The sequence below is a fragment of the Mesoplodon mirus genome (assembly GCF_964341445.2).
Source record: "Mesoplodon mirus genome assembly, chromosome: 10".
Lineage (NCBI taxonomy): Eukaryota > Metazoa > Chordata > Mammalia > Artiodactyla > Ziphiidae > Mesoplodon > Mesoplodon mirus.
Window position 1 is genome coordinate 67,891,288 of NC_138986.1, and position 15,591 is coordinate 67,906,878.

At 36.9% G+C, this 15,591-nt stretch overlaps 1 protein-coding gene across 2 annotated transcripts in view; it reads left to right on the forward strand.

The window, feature by feature from the left end:
• RNGTT (RNA guanylyltransferase and 5'-phosphatase) overlaps positions 1-15,591 on the forward strand; it is a 237,893-nt gene that overhangs the window by 90,399 nt on the left and 131,903 nt on the right. For both annotated transcript variants that reach the window (XM_082633617.1, XM_082633618.1), the window contains exon 11: positions 1,726-1,890. In XM_082633617.1, the coding sequence (XP_082489743.1) occupies positions 1,726-1,890 (165 nt within the window). The remainder of the gene's footprint in view (positions 1-1,725; positions 1,891-15,591) is intronic.

Consider the following 15,591-nt stretch of genomic DNA (forward strand, 5'->3'; position numbering starts at 1 on the left):
TGATGGATGGTGAGATGTGAGACATAGCAGGAAATGAGAATGGATTAGTGGGTAGGAGACCAGATTACTTGAATAAGACATTTTAGCTTAGTTCTTTGTTCTGTATATAATAGGACACTACTGAAGGGTTTTGGTTACGGTAATGATATGATCATATTTTTATTGCTTTGAAGGATAACTCCACTGGCATCGTGGATAGTGTTTTTAAGTGAGAAAGAACTCAAAACAGGGAGGCCAGTTAGTCAATAGTTTTTGAGCGCTTCCTGTAGTCTATTCTCAACGATTCAACACCTAATCTATCAGGAGCTTCCTTTATGATAGGCAACAGAGATTTGAAGGTGAACTTGATTTCAATCTATTCTAGTTGTTTTGGTGAATTTTAAAGTGAAGAGTATCTAGGAGGGAATTTAGACTACTTACAATTTTTTTAAACAATTTTTAGACTTTTAATTTTATTTCTTAAAAAGAGGGCTTGCTTGTTTCACTTTAATTTTATAGGGGTCTCAACTCATCTAATAAATAAGCCTGACATTTTAGGTTTTTCAACCTTGTTGATGACATAGGTGACATGGAAAAGTCTGCACATGGACTGTGTGGTTATTTACTAACTAGCATTTCTTCAGTAAATACCCTTTACAAACAGTTGTATGCCTTTATGTAAAGGGAACATATTCTCCCTTATACCTAGCTCTTGCTCACTTGTCTTGCTCCATATTCTTTGCTGAGTATCAAAATTGTCATCCTTCCAAAGTTGAGAACAAGTCATCCTTGAGGTGTATTTAATGTTCACAGATTAAGCAAGTGTTGCCACCCCTTTGTAAACAGTAGGTTGGGTAAAATGTTAGGTTGAGTGATATAGATTAGAGAAGAGGAAGAAGGCAGAAAAGATGGGAAAAATGCATGGAAGTGTGTCCAGTTGCAGAATAAAGACAAGGGTACTTGATACACCATTGAGGTGATGCTGCTGATCCGCACCACTACTGTCGCCCAGGTGATACGTTATAGCTGAAGTCGTATATACCATTAGGAGAGGACAAGCCCCTGCCCTCAGCTCACACAAAAGTGTGCATGTGCTGTTTAGTCCATGGTTCAAACCATATATATATACCATAATATATAGACTGTATATATACATATGGGGGAAGAAGAAAACTTTTGTTTTTCAATATATCATATAAACCTTTTCTGTATTAGTTTTCAGAGTTGAGAATGTATTTGTCTAATAAAATATCTTCTACTTCTTGAAAGCTGCAAAGTGTTAGCACTTTAAACAACAAAAAACATTATAGGTGACTTTTTTGCTTATTTTGGTGTGTTGTTTGCTTGTACTTTCCTGACTATGTGGATTTTACTTTTTACACAGATTTTACTAATTCATGTAAACAATAAAAATGATTAGTGAGTATATTAATACTTTAATTCAGATGTGAAAACTTTGGATCAATTTATATTTGAGAAGATTTATACCATTTTCCCATACTCTTTTATATATTTATAATTAAAATAAGTAACTGTATGTGTGTGCATTTGCATGTTTAGGTATGCTTCTGTCATTAGTCAAATTAATCATCAGGGCTGGCACTTATGGTTGTTCAGGCTATACACTGCGCAACTCCAAAGGATGCTGTTTATATAGACTGCTATGTATAGTATGTCAGCCTGATAATTATGCTGATAAAATAGTTTTTAGTGTTGAAATTTAAATAATTGTCTTGTTTAATTCAGGCACAGCCGGTTGGAGATTGTGATTTTAATATTCGTCTGCAGTGTATAGAACGAGAAATAATAAATCCTCGACATGAAAAAATGAAGACGGGGCTCATTGACAAAACACAGGAACCATTTAGTGTCAGAAATAAGCCATTTTTTGACATCCATGCTTCAAGAAAGGTAAAGTTTTCTAATTAACACTTGTAGTGTAACAAAATTCAGCTTGGAAAAGGAATATGAATGACATTTTGAGACCCACTTGTCTTGATTTTTCCAGAATTACTTGAATTGAATATAGCACTATATTGACAAACATATATAATTCCCAAGCCTGCTCTTTAGCAAGATCCTTTTTTTTTTTTAAATTGAAGTATAGTTGATTTACAATGTTGTGTTAGTTTCTGGTGTACAGCAAAGTAGTTCATATATATATATATATATTTTTTTTTTCTTTTTCAGATTCTTTTCCAATATAGCTTATTACATGGTATTGAATATAGTGCCCTGTGCTATACTGTAGGTCCTTGTTGTTTACCTATTTTATTTTAGTAAGATTCTTAGTGACAGAAACTTAAGTTAGGTTACTTCCTTGTTTTCTTTTCTTTTTTTCTTTTTTAAAAAATATTTATTTATTTGACTGCGCTGGGTCTTAGTTGCGGAATGCGGGATCTTTGTTGCTGCGTGCAGGGTCTTCGTTGTGGTGTTCGAGATCTTTACTTGTGGCTTGTGGGCTCTTAGTTGGGGCATGTGGTATCTAGTTCCCTGACCAGGGATTGAACCCAGGCCCCCTGTGTTGGGAGCACGGAGTCTTAACCCCTGGACCACCAGGCAAGTCCCCCTTGTTTCTTATAATAGTTTATGATTCATGGCTGTTGGTTCATATTATGTTTTTTAAAAAGCTGTAAACAGGATAGAATTATATAGAGGAAAATCACCTGTGAAGCCTTCTGAAGGTCAACAGTGTTTACTACGTAGTCTTATTTTAAAAATTAATTTACATATATATATACATACATGTGGAAGGTTTTCTTTTGTTATTTATTTTTGTTGTTTTGACACTGAAAACCCGAGACTTATTTCACTTAACAATACAACTTGGAAATATTTCCATGTCATGCAAAGAGATTTATAACTGCCGCATATTATTTGACAGTAAAGATGTACCATGGAGTTATTATGTTTTGGAGGAGGGGTGGTTATGATAGAATAATATTGGAAATAATAGCAATGTAAGCAATTAAACGTTTTAAACTTTTTTCTAATATAATCTCACATGTTAGATGATGTAAGTTTTTGTTGTATATTAACTGCTTCTTCTCAAGTCCACTCAATTTGGTATTAGCCCTTGGATGTAATATTAGCAGTAATCTCAGCTCTGTTGAATGCCTATCTTTTCTTCTCAACAAATACAAAGTTATCATTCTACTTTCACTTATTTTGCATAATGCCTGCTTGGCATGGGACTGTTGGTTGACTTCTGGTGCCATGGCCTTCCCACAGTTCACTGCTCGCCTTTTGTGTCTGTTTTGGCAGCAGGAATATTATAGGAGTGCCTAAAAGAGCCATACACTTCTGTGCCCTGCCCAATCGGTAGGGTAGGGATAACGTTAACACTTAACATGGGCCACACCTTTCTAAATTTTTAAGTCAGTGTAAAAGTTGGTCAGAAGCCAAATTGTTTCTGTTTGTGTTCGTTTTTTAAAAAAAGTATTTTGACACCTTGTGCTGCCATAATTCAAAGTTCAGCATTTAAGAAAATGTGTCTCAGTGTAGTTTTATTAGTTAGAATCAATGCCGCTTAGAAATGCCGAGAAAATTGTTCTTTAGGGATCTGAAGTATATATTTATGTTGACCAACTTTTCATGTAGTTTTTCACTAGAAAAAACGATGCTCTAATTTTTTTCCTTTCTACTTAGCTTATATAACCACCCTTTGAAATCATCATAGGAAATTCTTTTTTTTCAAGTAGTTCTATTATTTGGAATTTTACATATAAGTTTCCTCTTCCCTCCTTTTCAGTTTTTACTGTTATTTTTTGTCCTCAATTTCTCTTACCATAGTGTAAAGTTGTAGAATACAGAGGGAAAGCACATTTTGCAGCAGAGTTGGTCTAAAGGGTAAGTCTGTAGTAACACCAGTTATAGAATAGTAGCTACGATTGACAGGTTATTGCTCTAGAGTTGCTTATTATTTTTATCTTTGCTACTGGGAATTGTATTATAGTGGTGTTATGAATGATGCAGCATTTGTCAGGGAAGTACGTATCATTTTTATGAGAAAGCCTAGTTTTTATGTGGTTTTTAACAAAATTTACAACTCTGAAAAATGCATACTTTTGGGTAGAAAACAGTAGAATTTCATTTCGGTCTATAAAAACTTGAAGATAACTTTGATTTTAGGAGCTTATTAACATAGCTCTATAAACAACCTCTCCATTTCGTTGAATTTGATCTGTCAAACTAGTGAAGGGATAATGAGTTGTTTAATTTTTAACTTAATATACATACATGGATGTTAGAATACAGCATCCTAAGTAGTAATAAGAAGTAGCAGTTTCTTAAATTACAACTTATTTGCATTTCCAGTTTGAAAGCCAATTAAAAAAGAATTATTTGAATAGATTAAATGTGGTTAACAAAATTTTAAAAGTCAGACAGATAGCAGATATTTATCATCATCTCAGAAGAGTAACCATTGCTATTAGCATTTATTGTATCCATCAGAATTTCTTTATCCATGTGCAATACATTTATTTATATTCTTACCACCCTTACCCAAGAGGTGATTCTTAACACCCTTTTCTGTACTTGCTTTTTTTTTACTTAATTTATTTTGTGTCCCCTTGCCCCAGTTTTGGTACATGGAGATCTCCTTCAATCTTTTTTTTAATAGATGCACAGATTTCCATCTTATCAGTGTACCATAATTTACTTAATTAATCCATAGTCATTTGGGTTGTTTTTAGCCTGTTGATAGGTTTTTGTTTGTTTGTTTTGCATATGGATATCCAGTTGTTTCTGCACCAAGTATTGAAGAGATGGTCCTTTTTTCATTGAATTTCTTTTGCATCTTTATAAAAAATAAGTTGTTATGTATGTGTGGGACTATTGCTAGATGCTCTGTTCTATGCCCTAGATCTTTTTTATCTGCCTTTGTGGTAGTACTGTCTTGACTACTTTTGTTTATAATAAAGATTGAAATCAGACAGACATGATCTTCCAACTTTGTGCTTCTTTTTGAAGTTGTTTTCTCTATTCTAGGCCTTTGTGTTTTCATTGAATTCTCTTGTTCCATCTGATTCGTGTTTATAATTATTTTTCAGTTGATTCTCTTGGATTTTCTGAGTATCCAGTCATATTAGGTGTAAACTGACATAGTTTTACTCTTTTTTCCTTCCATCCTTCCTTCCTTCCTTTCTTTTCTTTTCCTTCAACATCTTTATTGGAGTATAATTGTTTTACATTGGTGTGTTACTTTCTGCTGTATAGCAAAGTGAATCAGATATACATATACATATATCCCCATATCTCCTCCCTCTTGCATCTCCCTCCCACCCTCCCTATCCCACCCCTCTAGGTGGTCACAAGGCACCGAGCTGATCTCCCTTTGCTATGTGGCTGCTTCCCACTAGCTATCTATTTTACATTTGGTAGTGTATATATGTCCATGCCACTCTCTCACTTTGTCCCAGCTTACCCTTCCCCCTCCCCATATCCTCAAGTCCATTCTCTAGTAGGTCTGTGTCTTTATTCCCATCTTGCCCTTAGGTTCTTCATGACTTTTTTTTTTTTTTTTTAGATTCCACATATATGTGTTAGCATGCGGTATTTGTTTTTCTCTTTCTGACTTACTTCACTCTGTATGAGAGACTCTAGGTCCATCCACCTCACTACAAGTAAGTCAATTTTGTTTCCTTTTATGGCTGAGTAATATTCCATTGTATATATGTGCCACATCTTTATCCATTCATCTGTCGATGGACACTGAGGTTGCTTCTATGTCCTGGCTATTGTAAATAGAGCTGCAGTGAACATTGTGGTACATGACTCTTTTTGAATTATGGTTTTCTCAGGGTATATGCCCAGTAGTGGGATTGCTGGGTCATATGGTAGTTCTATTTTTAGTTTTTTAAGGAACCTCCATACCGTTCTCTATAGTGGCCATATCAATTTACATTCCCACTAACAGTGCAAGGGGTTCCCTTTTCTCCACACCCTCTCCAGAATTTATTGCTTGTAGATTTTTTAATGATGGCCATTCTGACTGGTGTGAGGTGATACCTCATTGTAGTTTTGATTTGCATTTCTCTAATGATTAGTGATGTTGAGCTAATGTGTTTCATGTGTTTGTTGGCAATCTGTATATCTTCTTTGGAGAAATGTCTATTTAGATCTTCTGCCCATTTTCGGATTGGGTTGTTTGTTCTTTTGATATTGAGCTGCATGAGCTGCCTGTATATTTTGGAGATTAATCCTTTGTCAGTTGCTTCATTTGCAAATATTTTCTCCCATTCTGAGGGTTGTCTTTTCGTCTTGTTTATGGTTTCCTTTGCCGTGCAAAAACTTTTAGGTTTCATTAGGTCCCATTTGTTTACTATTGTTTTTATCTCCATTTCTCTAGGAAGTGGGTCAAAAAGGATCTTGCTGGGATGTATGTCATAGAGTGTTCTGCCTGTGTTTTCCTCTAAGAGTTTTACAGTGTCTGGCCTTACATTTTGGCCTTTAATCCATTTTGAGTTTATTTTTGTGTATGGTGTTAGGGAGTGTTCTAATTTCATTCTTTTACATGTAGCTGTCCAGTTTTCCCAGCACCACTTATTGAAGAAACTGTCTTTTCTCCATTGTATATTCTTGCCTCCTTTATCAAAGATAAGGTGACCATATGTGTGGGGGTTGATCTCTGGGCTTTCTATCCTGTTCCATTGATCTGTCTTTCTGTTTTTGTGCCAGTACCATACTGTCTTGATTACTGTAGCTTTGTAGTATAGTCTGAAGTCAGGGAACCTGATTCCTCCAGGTCCGTTTTTCTTTCTTAAGATTGCTTTGGCTATTTAGGGTCTTTTGTGTTTCCGTACAAATTGTGAAATTTTTTGTTCTAGTTCTGTGAAAAATGCCATTGGTAGTTTGATAGGGATTGCATGGAATCTGTAGATTGCTTTGGGTCATATAGTCATTTTCACAATGTTGATTCTTCCAATCCAAAAACATAGTATATCTCTCCATCTGTTTGTATCCTCTTTAATTTCTTTCATCAGTGTCTTATAGTTTTCTGCAAAGAGGTCTTTTGTTTCCTTAGGTGGGTTTATTCCTAGGTATTTATTCTTTTTGTTGCAGTGGTAAATGGGAGTGTTTCCTTAATTTCTCTTTCAGATTTTTCATCATTAGTGTATAGGAATGCAAGAGATTTCTGTGCATTCGTTTTGTATCCTGCTACTTTACCAAATTCATCGATTAGCTCTAGTAGTTGTCTGGTGGCACCTTTCGGATTCTCTATGTATAGTATCATGTCATCTGCAAATAGTGACAGTTTTACTTCTTATTTTCCAATTTGGATTCCTTTTATTTCTTTTTCTTCTCTGATTGCCGTGGCTAGGACTTGCAAAACTATGTTGAATAAGAGTGGTGAGAGTGGACATCATTCTCTTGTTCCTGATCTTAGAGGACATGCTTTCAGTTTTTCACCATTGAGAACGATGTTTGCCGTGGGTTTGTCGTATATGGCCTTTATTATGTTGAGGTAGTTTCCCTCTATGCCCACTTTCTGGAGAGTTTTTATCGTAAATTGGTGTTGAATTTTGTCAGATTTTTTTTCTGCATCTATTGAGATGATCATATGGTTTTTCTCCTTTAATTTGTTAATATGGTTTATCACATTGATTGATTTGTGTATGTTGAAGAAACCTTGCATTCTTGGGATAAACCCCACTTGATCATGGTGTGTGATCCTTTTAATGTGTTGTTGGATTCTGTTTGCTAGTATTTTGTTGAGGAGTTTTGCATCTATATTCATCAGTGATATTGGTCTGTAATTTTCTTTTTTTTGTAGTATCTTTGTCTGGCTTTGGTGTCAGGGTGATGGTGGCCTTGTAGAATGAGTTTGGGAGTGTTCCTTCCTCTGCAATGTTTTGGAGGAGTTTGAGAAGGATGGGTGTTAGCTCTTCTTTAAATGTTTGATAGAATTCACCTATGAAGCAATCTGGTCCTGGACTTTTATTTGTTGGAAGATTTTTAATCACAGTTTCAATTTCAGTGCTTGTGATTGGTCTGTTTATATTTTCTATTTCTTCCTGGTTCAGTCTTGGGAGGTTGTGTTCTAAGAATTTGTCCATTTCTTCCAGGTTGTCCATTTTATTGACATAGAGTTACTTGTAGTAATCTCTCATGATCTTTTGTATTTCTGCAGTGTCAGTTGTTACTTCTTTTTCATTTCTAATTCTATTGATTTGAGTCTTCTCCCTTTTTTTCTTGATGAGTCTGGCTAGTGGTTTATCAATTTTGTTTACCTTCTCAAAGAACCAGCTTTTAGTTTTATTGATCTTAGCTATTGTTTCCTTCATTTCTTTTACATTTATTTCTGATCTGATCTTTATGATTTCTTTTCTTCTGCTTTGTGTGGGTTTTTTTGTTCTTCTTTCTTTAATTGCTTTAGGTGTAAGATTAAGTTGTTTATTTGAGTTGTTTCTTGTTTCTTGAGGTAGGATTATATTGCTATAAACTTCCATCTTAGAACTGCTTTTGCTGTATCCCATAGGTTTTGGGTTGTTGTGTTTTCATTGTCATTTGTTTCTATGTATTTTTTGATTTCCTCTTTGATTTTTTCAGTGATCTCTTGGTTATTTAGTAGTGTATTGTTTAGCCTCCATGTGTTTGTAGTTTATACAAATTTTTTCCTGTAATTGATACCTAGTTTCATAGCGTTGTGGTCGGAAAAGATACTTGATATGATTTCAGTTTTTTTAAATTTACCAAGGCTTGATTTGTGACCCAAGCTATGATCTATCCTGGAGAATGTTCCATGAGCACTTGAGAAGAATGTGTACTCTGTTGTTTTTGGATAGAATGTCCTATAAATATCAGTTATGTCCATCGTGTTTAATGTATCTTTTTTTTTTTTTTTTTTTTGTGATATGTGGGCCTCTCACTGCTGTGGCCTCTCCCGTTGCGGAGCACAGGCTCCGGACGCGCAGGCTCAGCGGCCATGGCTCATGGGCCCAGCCGCTCCGCAGCATGTGGGATCTTCCTGGACCGGGGGCACGAACCCACGTTCTCTGCATCGGCAGGCGGACTCTCAACCACTGCGCCACCAGGGAAGCCCTAATGGATCATTTAAAGCTTGTGTTTCCTTATTTATTTTCATTTTGGTTGATCTGTCCATTGGTGAAAGCGAGGTGTTAAAGTCCCCTACTATGATTGTGTTACTGTGGATTTCCTCTTTTATGGCTGTTAGCATTTGCCTTAAGTATTGAGGTGCTCCTGTGTTGAGTGCATAAATATTTATAATTGTTATATCTTCTTCCTAGATTGATCCCTTGATCATTATGTAGTGTCCTTCTTTGTCTCTTGTAATCACCTTATTTTAAAGTCTATTATGTCTGATACGAGAATTGCTACTCCCGCTTTTTTTGATTTCCATTTGCATGGAATATCTTTTTCCATCCCCTCACTTTCAGTCTGTATGTGTCCCTAGCTCTGAAGTGGGTGTCTTGTAGACAGCATATATATGGGTCTTGTTCATGTATCCATTCAGCCAGTCTGTGTCTTTTGGTTGGAACATTTAATCCATTTTCATTTAAGGCAGTTATTGATATGTGTGTTCCTATTACCAGTTTCTTAAATGGTTTGGGTTTGTTATTGTAGGCCTTTTCCTTGTCTCATGTTTCCTGCCTAGAGAAGTTCCTTGAGCATTTGTTGTAAAGCTGGTTTGGTGGTGTGGAATTCTCTTAGCTTTTTCTTTTCTGTAAAGGTTTTAATTTCTCCGTCGGATATGAATGAGATCCTTGCCGGGTAGAGTGACCTTTGTTGTAGGTTTTTCTTTCTCATCACTTAAAATTTGTCCTGTCACTCCCTTCTGGCTTGCAGAGTTTCTGCTGAAAGATCAGCTGTTAACCTTATGGGGATTCCCTTGTATGTGATTTGTTGTTTTTCCCTTTCTGCTTTTAATATTTTTTCTTTTTTTGATAGTTTGATTAATATGTGTCTTGGCATGTTTCTCCTTGGATTTATCCTGTCTGGCACTCTGTGTGCTTCCTAGACTTGATGGACTATTTCCTTTCTCATATTAGGGAAGTTTTGAAGTATAATCTCTTCAAATATTTTCTCAGTCCCTTTCTTTTTCTCTTCTTCTTCTGGGACCCCTATAATTCAAATGTTGGTGCATTTAATGTTTTACCAGAGGTCTCTGAGACTGTCCTCAATTCTTTTTACTCTTTTTTCTTTATTCTGCTCTGCAGTAGTTATTTCCACTATTTTATCTTGCAAGTCACGTATCCGTTCTTATGCTTCAGTTATTCTGCTATTGATTCCTTGTAGAGAAATTTTAATTTCATTTATTGTGTTGGTCATCGTTTGTTTGCTCTTTAGTTCTTCTAGGTCCTTATTAAATGTTTCTTGTATTTTCTCCATTCTATTTCCAAGATTTTGGATCATCTTTACTGTCATTACTCTGAATTGTTTTTCACATAGACTGCCTATTTCCTCTTCATTTGTTTGGTCTGGTGGGTTTTTACCTTGCTCCTTCATCTGCTGTGTATTTCTCTGTCTTCTCATTTTGCTTAACTTAATGTGTTTGGGGTCTCCTTTTCTCAGGCTGCAGGTTTGTAGTTCCCTTTGGTTTTGGTGTCTGCCCCCAGTGGGTAAGGTTGGTTCAGTGGGTTGTGTAGGTGGAGGGGACTGGTGCCTGTGTTCTGGTGGATGAGGCTGGATCTTGTCTTTCTGGTGGGCAGGTCTACGTCTGGTGGTGTGTTTTGGGGTGTCTGTGAACTTATTATGATTTTAGGCAACCTGTGTGCTAATGGATGGGGTTGTGTTCCTATCTTGTCAGTTGTTTTGCATAGAGTGTCCAGCACTGTAGCTTGTTGGTCATTGAGTGGAGGTGGGTCTTAGCGTTGAGATGGAGATCTCTGGGAGAGCTTTCGCTGTTTGATATTACATGGGGCTGGGAGGTCTCTGGTGGATCAATGTCCTGAACATGGCTCTCCCACTGCAGAGGCTCAGGCCTGACACCCAGCTGAAGCACCAAGACTCTGTCAGCCACCCAGCTCAGAAGAAAAGGGAGAAAAGAAAAAAAAAGAATGAGAAATGAAATAAAATAGTTATTAAAATAAAAAAATATTATTAAAAATAAACAAATAAAAAAGTAATAAAAAGAAAAGCAAGAGAGAGCAACCAAACCAAAAAACATCCACCAATGATAAGAAGTGCTAAAAGTTATACTAAAAAAAAAAAAAAAAAAAAAAAAAAAGAAAAGGACCGACAGGACACATGGTAAAAGCAAGGCTATACAGATGAAATCACACAAAGGAGCATACACATACACACTCACAAAAGGAGAAAAAGGAAAAAATATATATATATTAAAAAGGAAGAGAGAAATCAAATCAATAAACAAATCTACCAATGATAACAAGCTGTAAATACTAAACTAAGATAAACATAAAACCAGAAGCAAATTAGGTGCAGAAACTGAATCCCAAGTCTACAGTTGATCCTCAAGTCCATTGCCTCAATTTTGGGATGATTAGTTGTCTATTCAGGTATTCCACAGATGCAGGGTACCTCAGTTTCATTGTGGAGATTTAATCCGCTGCTCCTGAGGCTGCATGGAAAAATTTCCCTTCTCTTTGTTCGCACAGATCCTGGGGTTCAGCTTCAGCTTTGGCCCCGCCTCTGCATGTAGGTCACCTGAGGACGTCTGTTCCCCACCCATACAGGACCAGGTTAAAGCAGCGGCTGCTTCCGGGGCTCTGGCTTACTCAGGCCGGGGTTGGGGGGGAGGGAGGGGCATGGAATGCAGGGCGAGCCTGTGGCAGCAGAGGCCAGCATGACGTTGCAACAGCCTGAGGCATGCCGTGTGTTCTCCTGGGGAAGTTGTCTGTGGATCACGGGACCCTGGCAGTGGTGTGCTGCACAGGTTCCCGGGAGGGGAGGTGTAGATAGTAACCTGTGCTGGCACACAGGCTTCTTGGTGGCTGTAGCAGCAGCCTTAGTGTTTCATGCCCGTCGCTGGTGTCCACACTGATAGCCGTGGCTCACGCCCGTCTCTGGAGCTCATTTTGGTGGTGCTCTGAATCCCCTCTCCTCGCGCACCCCAAAACAATGGTCTCTTGCCTCTTAGGTAGGTCCAGACTGTTTCTTAGACTCCCTCCTGGCTAGCTGGGGCTCACTAGCCCCCTTCAGGCTGTGTTCACGCCGCCAACCCCAGTCCTCTCCCTGGGATCTGACCTCTGAATCTTGAGCCTCAGCTCCCAGCCCCCACCTGTCCCAGCGGGTGAGCAGACAAGCCTCTCGGGCTGGTGAGTGCTGGCCAGCACCGATCCTCTGTGTGGGAATCTCTCTGATTTGCCCTCCTCACCCCCTGTTGCTGCTCTCTCCTCTGTGGCTCCGAAGATTTCCCCCTCACCCACCCCCCGTCTCTGCCAGTGAAGGGGCTTCCTAGTGTGTGGAAACCTTTCCTCCTTCACAGCTCCTTTCCGGAGGGGCAGATCCCATCCCTATTCTTTTGTCTCAGTTTTTTCTTTTTTCTTTTGCCCTACCCAGGTACATGGGGAGTTTCCTGCCTTTTGGGGAGTCTGAGGTCTTCTACCAGCGTTCAGTAGGTGTTTTGTAGGGGTTTTTCCACATGTAGCTGTATTTCTGATGCATTTGTGGGGAGGAAGGTGATCTCTACATCTTACTCTTCCGCCATCTTGAAGCTATCGCTTTAGTTTTTTTACACATTAACTTTTTTCGTGTCTAATTAGGTTACACACAAGTACAGTTTTAAATTGTGGTAATAGTTATAGGCATCCTTGTCTTGTTCTTGATTTGGTGGGAATGCTTCTAGTGTTTCTTTAAAGTATTGTATGCTGTTTTTGAGTCTGAAATCTATTTTATCAGATTGAGCAAGTGTATGTTTGGTTCTATTTTACTGAGTCATTTTACTTTTAATCAAGAATAGGTATTCAATGTTGTCCAATTGCTTTTTATCTACTATAGATAGAGTGCCGTTTTGTTTTTCCTGCTTAGATTTGTTTAATTTATGTATTAAATGGAAATATATCCTAACACTGAAGCTTTCTTTCGTTCCTGGGATAAGCCCTACTTAGCCTTAATATATTATTATTAATTTATTTTTTGAAAAAACTTTATTTTTGGAGCAGTTTTAGGTTCACAACAACATTGAAAGGAAGGTACAGAGACTTCTCATCTCCCTCTAGCCACCACACATGCATAGCCGTCTTGTTTGGTAAAGTCCACAGTTTTTCTTTAATGTGACTAAGCCTGAACTGGGATTGTTTCGCATTTGCAAAGTTCTGTTTCTGCTAAGTTATTTCTACTAAGTTGTCTTTCTTCATTTCCTGCTTGTCTGCCTCTCTCTACTTCTCCACACCTTTCCCTTAGGGTTAGTTAGTTATGTCCCCTGCAGGGTTGTATGTAGTTAGGATGTAGTGGAATACCGTGCAAGTAGTCGATCCTGAATGGTTTTAGGAAATTATGCTTGATTAAAAAAAATAAGCAAGACTCCATCCTCCTCTTTCATCTCACACACTCAAATTAAAAAGAAAAAAAAAGGAAAAGGAAAGACCTAATAATCTCTTAAAAGTTTCTAGCAGTGAATTTATTGCTTTTCTCTGCTTGGAGTTGTTTTACTTTCTCGTGTCCAGTTTGACTGCTTTATTAAAATTCTGTGGAAAATATTTTTACAATGATTTATTTATTACTGTTTTGAAAGTAAAATATTTGCTCTGTAGGATGAAAGAGAATAAATGTGAAGGTCTCCTCTCTAATAACTGCTGAGAGGATTAAGCAGAGAATTACAAAAGCTTTTTTTTTTTTACATTTAATTTCAAGGGCATGTAGTCATCTAGTTTAATAAGGATTTTATAAATATTCATCTATTATTTTCTTGCATACTTTGTTAGGTAGGAAGTTTAGGTTTTATGTATGCATGTATTTCATCTGGCATTCAGATTTACTTTCTAGGTATTGCCTTTTCTTTCTTTTCTTAGTTTATCCTTAAATATAAATTTATAGTTCTTGTTTGTCTAAAACTAGTAGTTCATAAAGAATATCTAGCCATAAAGTGTGTTATTTATATATATAAACGTTATATGACTTTGTCAGTGTTGTATTGTTTGTATCACAGTAAAAGTAGCTTTGAGAGTTTGTTAGTATAACTGTGGTTGAAGAGAAGAAAAAAACCTTGCCTAAATGTGCAGAACTGTTCTTCACACATAGAGGTTCTCAATGATTATGCCTAATTTTTTTATGTAATTACAGATATAATGGTGAAACTATTTTGGTTTAAAGGCAGACACAAGATGAAATGAGGCTAACTTTATATATTCTCATATTTCTGGTGTTTATTTTTGTATTATCTAGTCTATTAATATGTCATTTATCATTGAAATTGAATATGGCCTGATGGATCCTTTCAATCTCTTTCATTTACCATTTCAGAGGAGAATTTAAGAAAATCACCGTAATGCATAATAAAGAGAATTCTTCATTTCTTTGGTATAGTGAGCCTCAAGATTTATTGCCCCAGGAAACTTCTTTTGGGGTAGTAAATCTTGTTCACTGAAATGTGAAGAAATCATTATATCTGGTGCCAAATATATTTTAAACATTTCTATGGACTCACAATTGTTATATGGGGAAATTTCTATATGTTTGCTCAATATAAGAGCTTAGGGCCTCCCTGGTGGCGCAGTGGTTGAGAGTCCGCCTGCCGATGCAGGGGATACGGGTTCGTGCCCCGGTCTGGGAGGATCCCATATGCCGCGGAGCGGCTGGGCCCGTGAGCCATGGCCGCTAAGCCTGTGCGTCCGGAGCCTGTGCTCCGCAACGGGAGAGGCCACAACAGTGAGAGGCCCGCGTACAGCAAAAAAAAAAAAAAAAAAAAAAAAAAAAAGAGCTTAAAAATTTTTTTACAGTTAACATCCAGGAGATAGGTGTTAGTAGATTCAGAAGAAAAAATAATTATTGGCCTCTAAAGTGATTAGGAGGCAGTTTCTTTTCTAAAAAAATCTGATAGATTAATTATTGTAACCAACTGTGGTTGTGAATTTACTACAGGTTAACAAAGGCACAGGATTGACTTATCATACAAGTGTCTTCAGTTTCAGCTGAACACTGTTTTTTTTTAAGTGTATAACTTATCAATGTGAGCCAATATTTTGGTATTAATGTCTGACCTAGTAGTTTTATTAGAATTTTAAAATGAAAGATTGAAGTTAAATAATAACCTTTGCCCTTTCTCGTTGCATAGAAAATTAAGTGAGCCTTCTATTGATCATTGTTGAAATGATGGAGGGTACTTAGTTCCAGCACAAGTAACTTTTATAGTAGGACATCTTTTTTTTCTAAAGAAAAAAAATTCACCGCCCTCATCACATTGCTTGAAGAGTAGATAATTAGCAATTTCAGACTTTTTTGAAACCTGCAATTTGTGTTTCAGTTCTCCCTCAAGAACTGAAAAGATGATTATAAATGAGAATGGACTTGGAGACATGGTTGTAAAAATGGAATCTTTTGAGTGGATTAGGAAAACCAGAGACATACATTTTTTAGTTAGATTGTGTTTCTTGGTTATCGAACACACATCTAGTCATTTTTATACCCCAAATAGAGCCAGTCTTACCAAAAGTAAAATATAAAAAAACGTGTCATTGTTGGAGGATT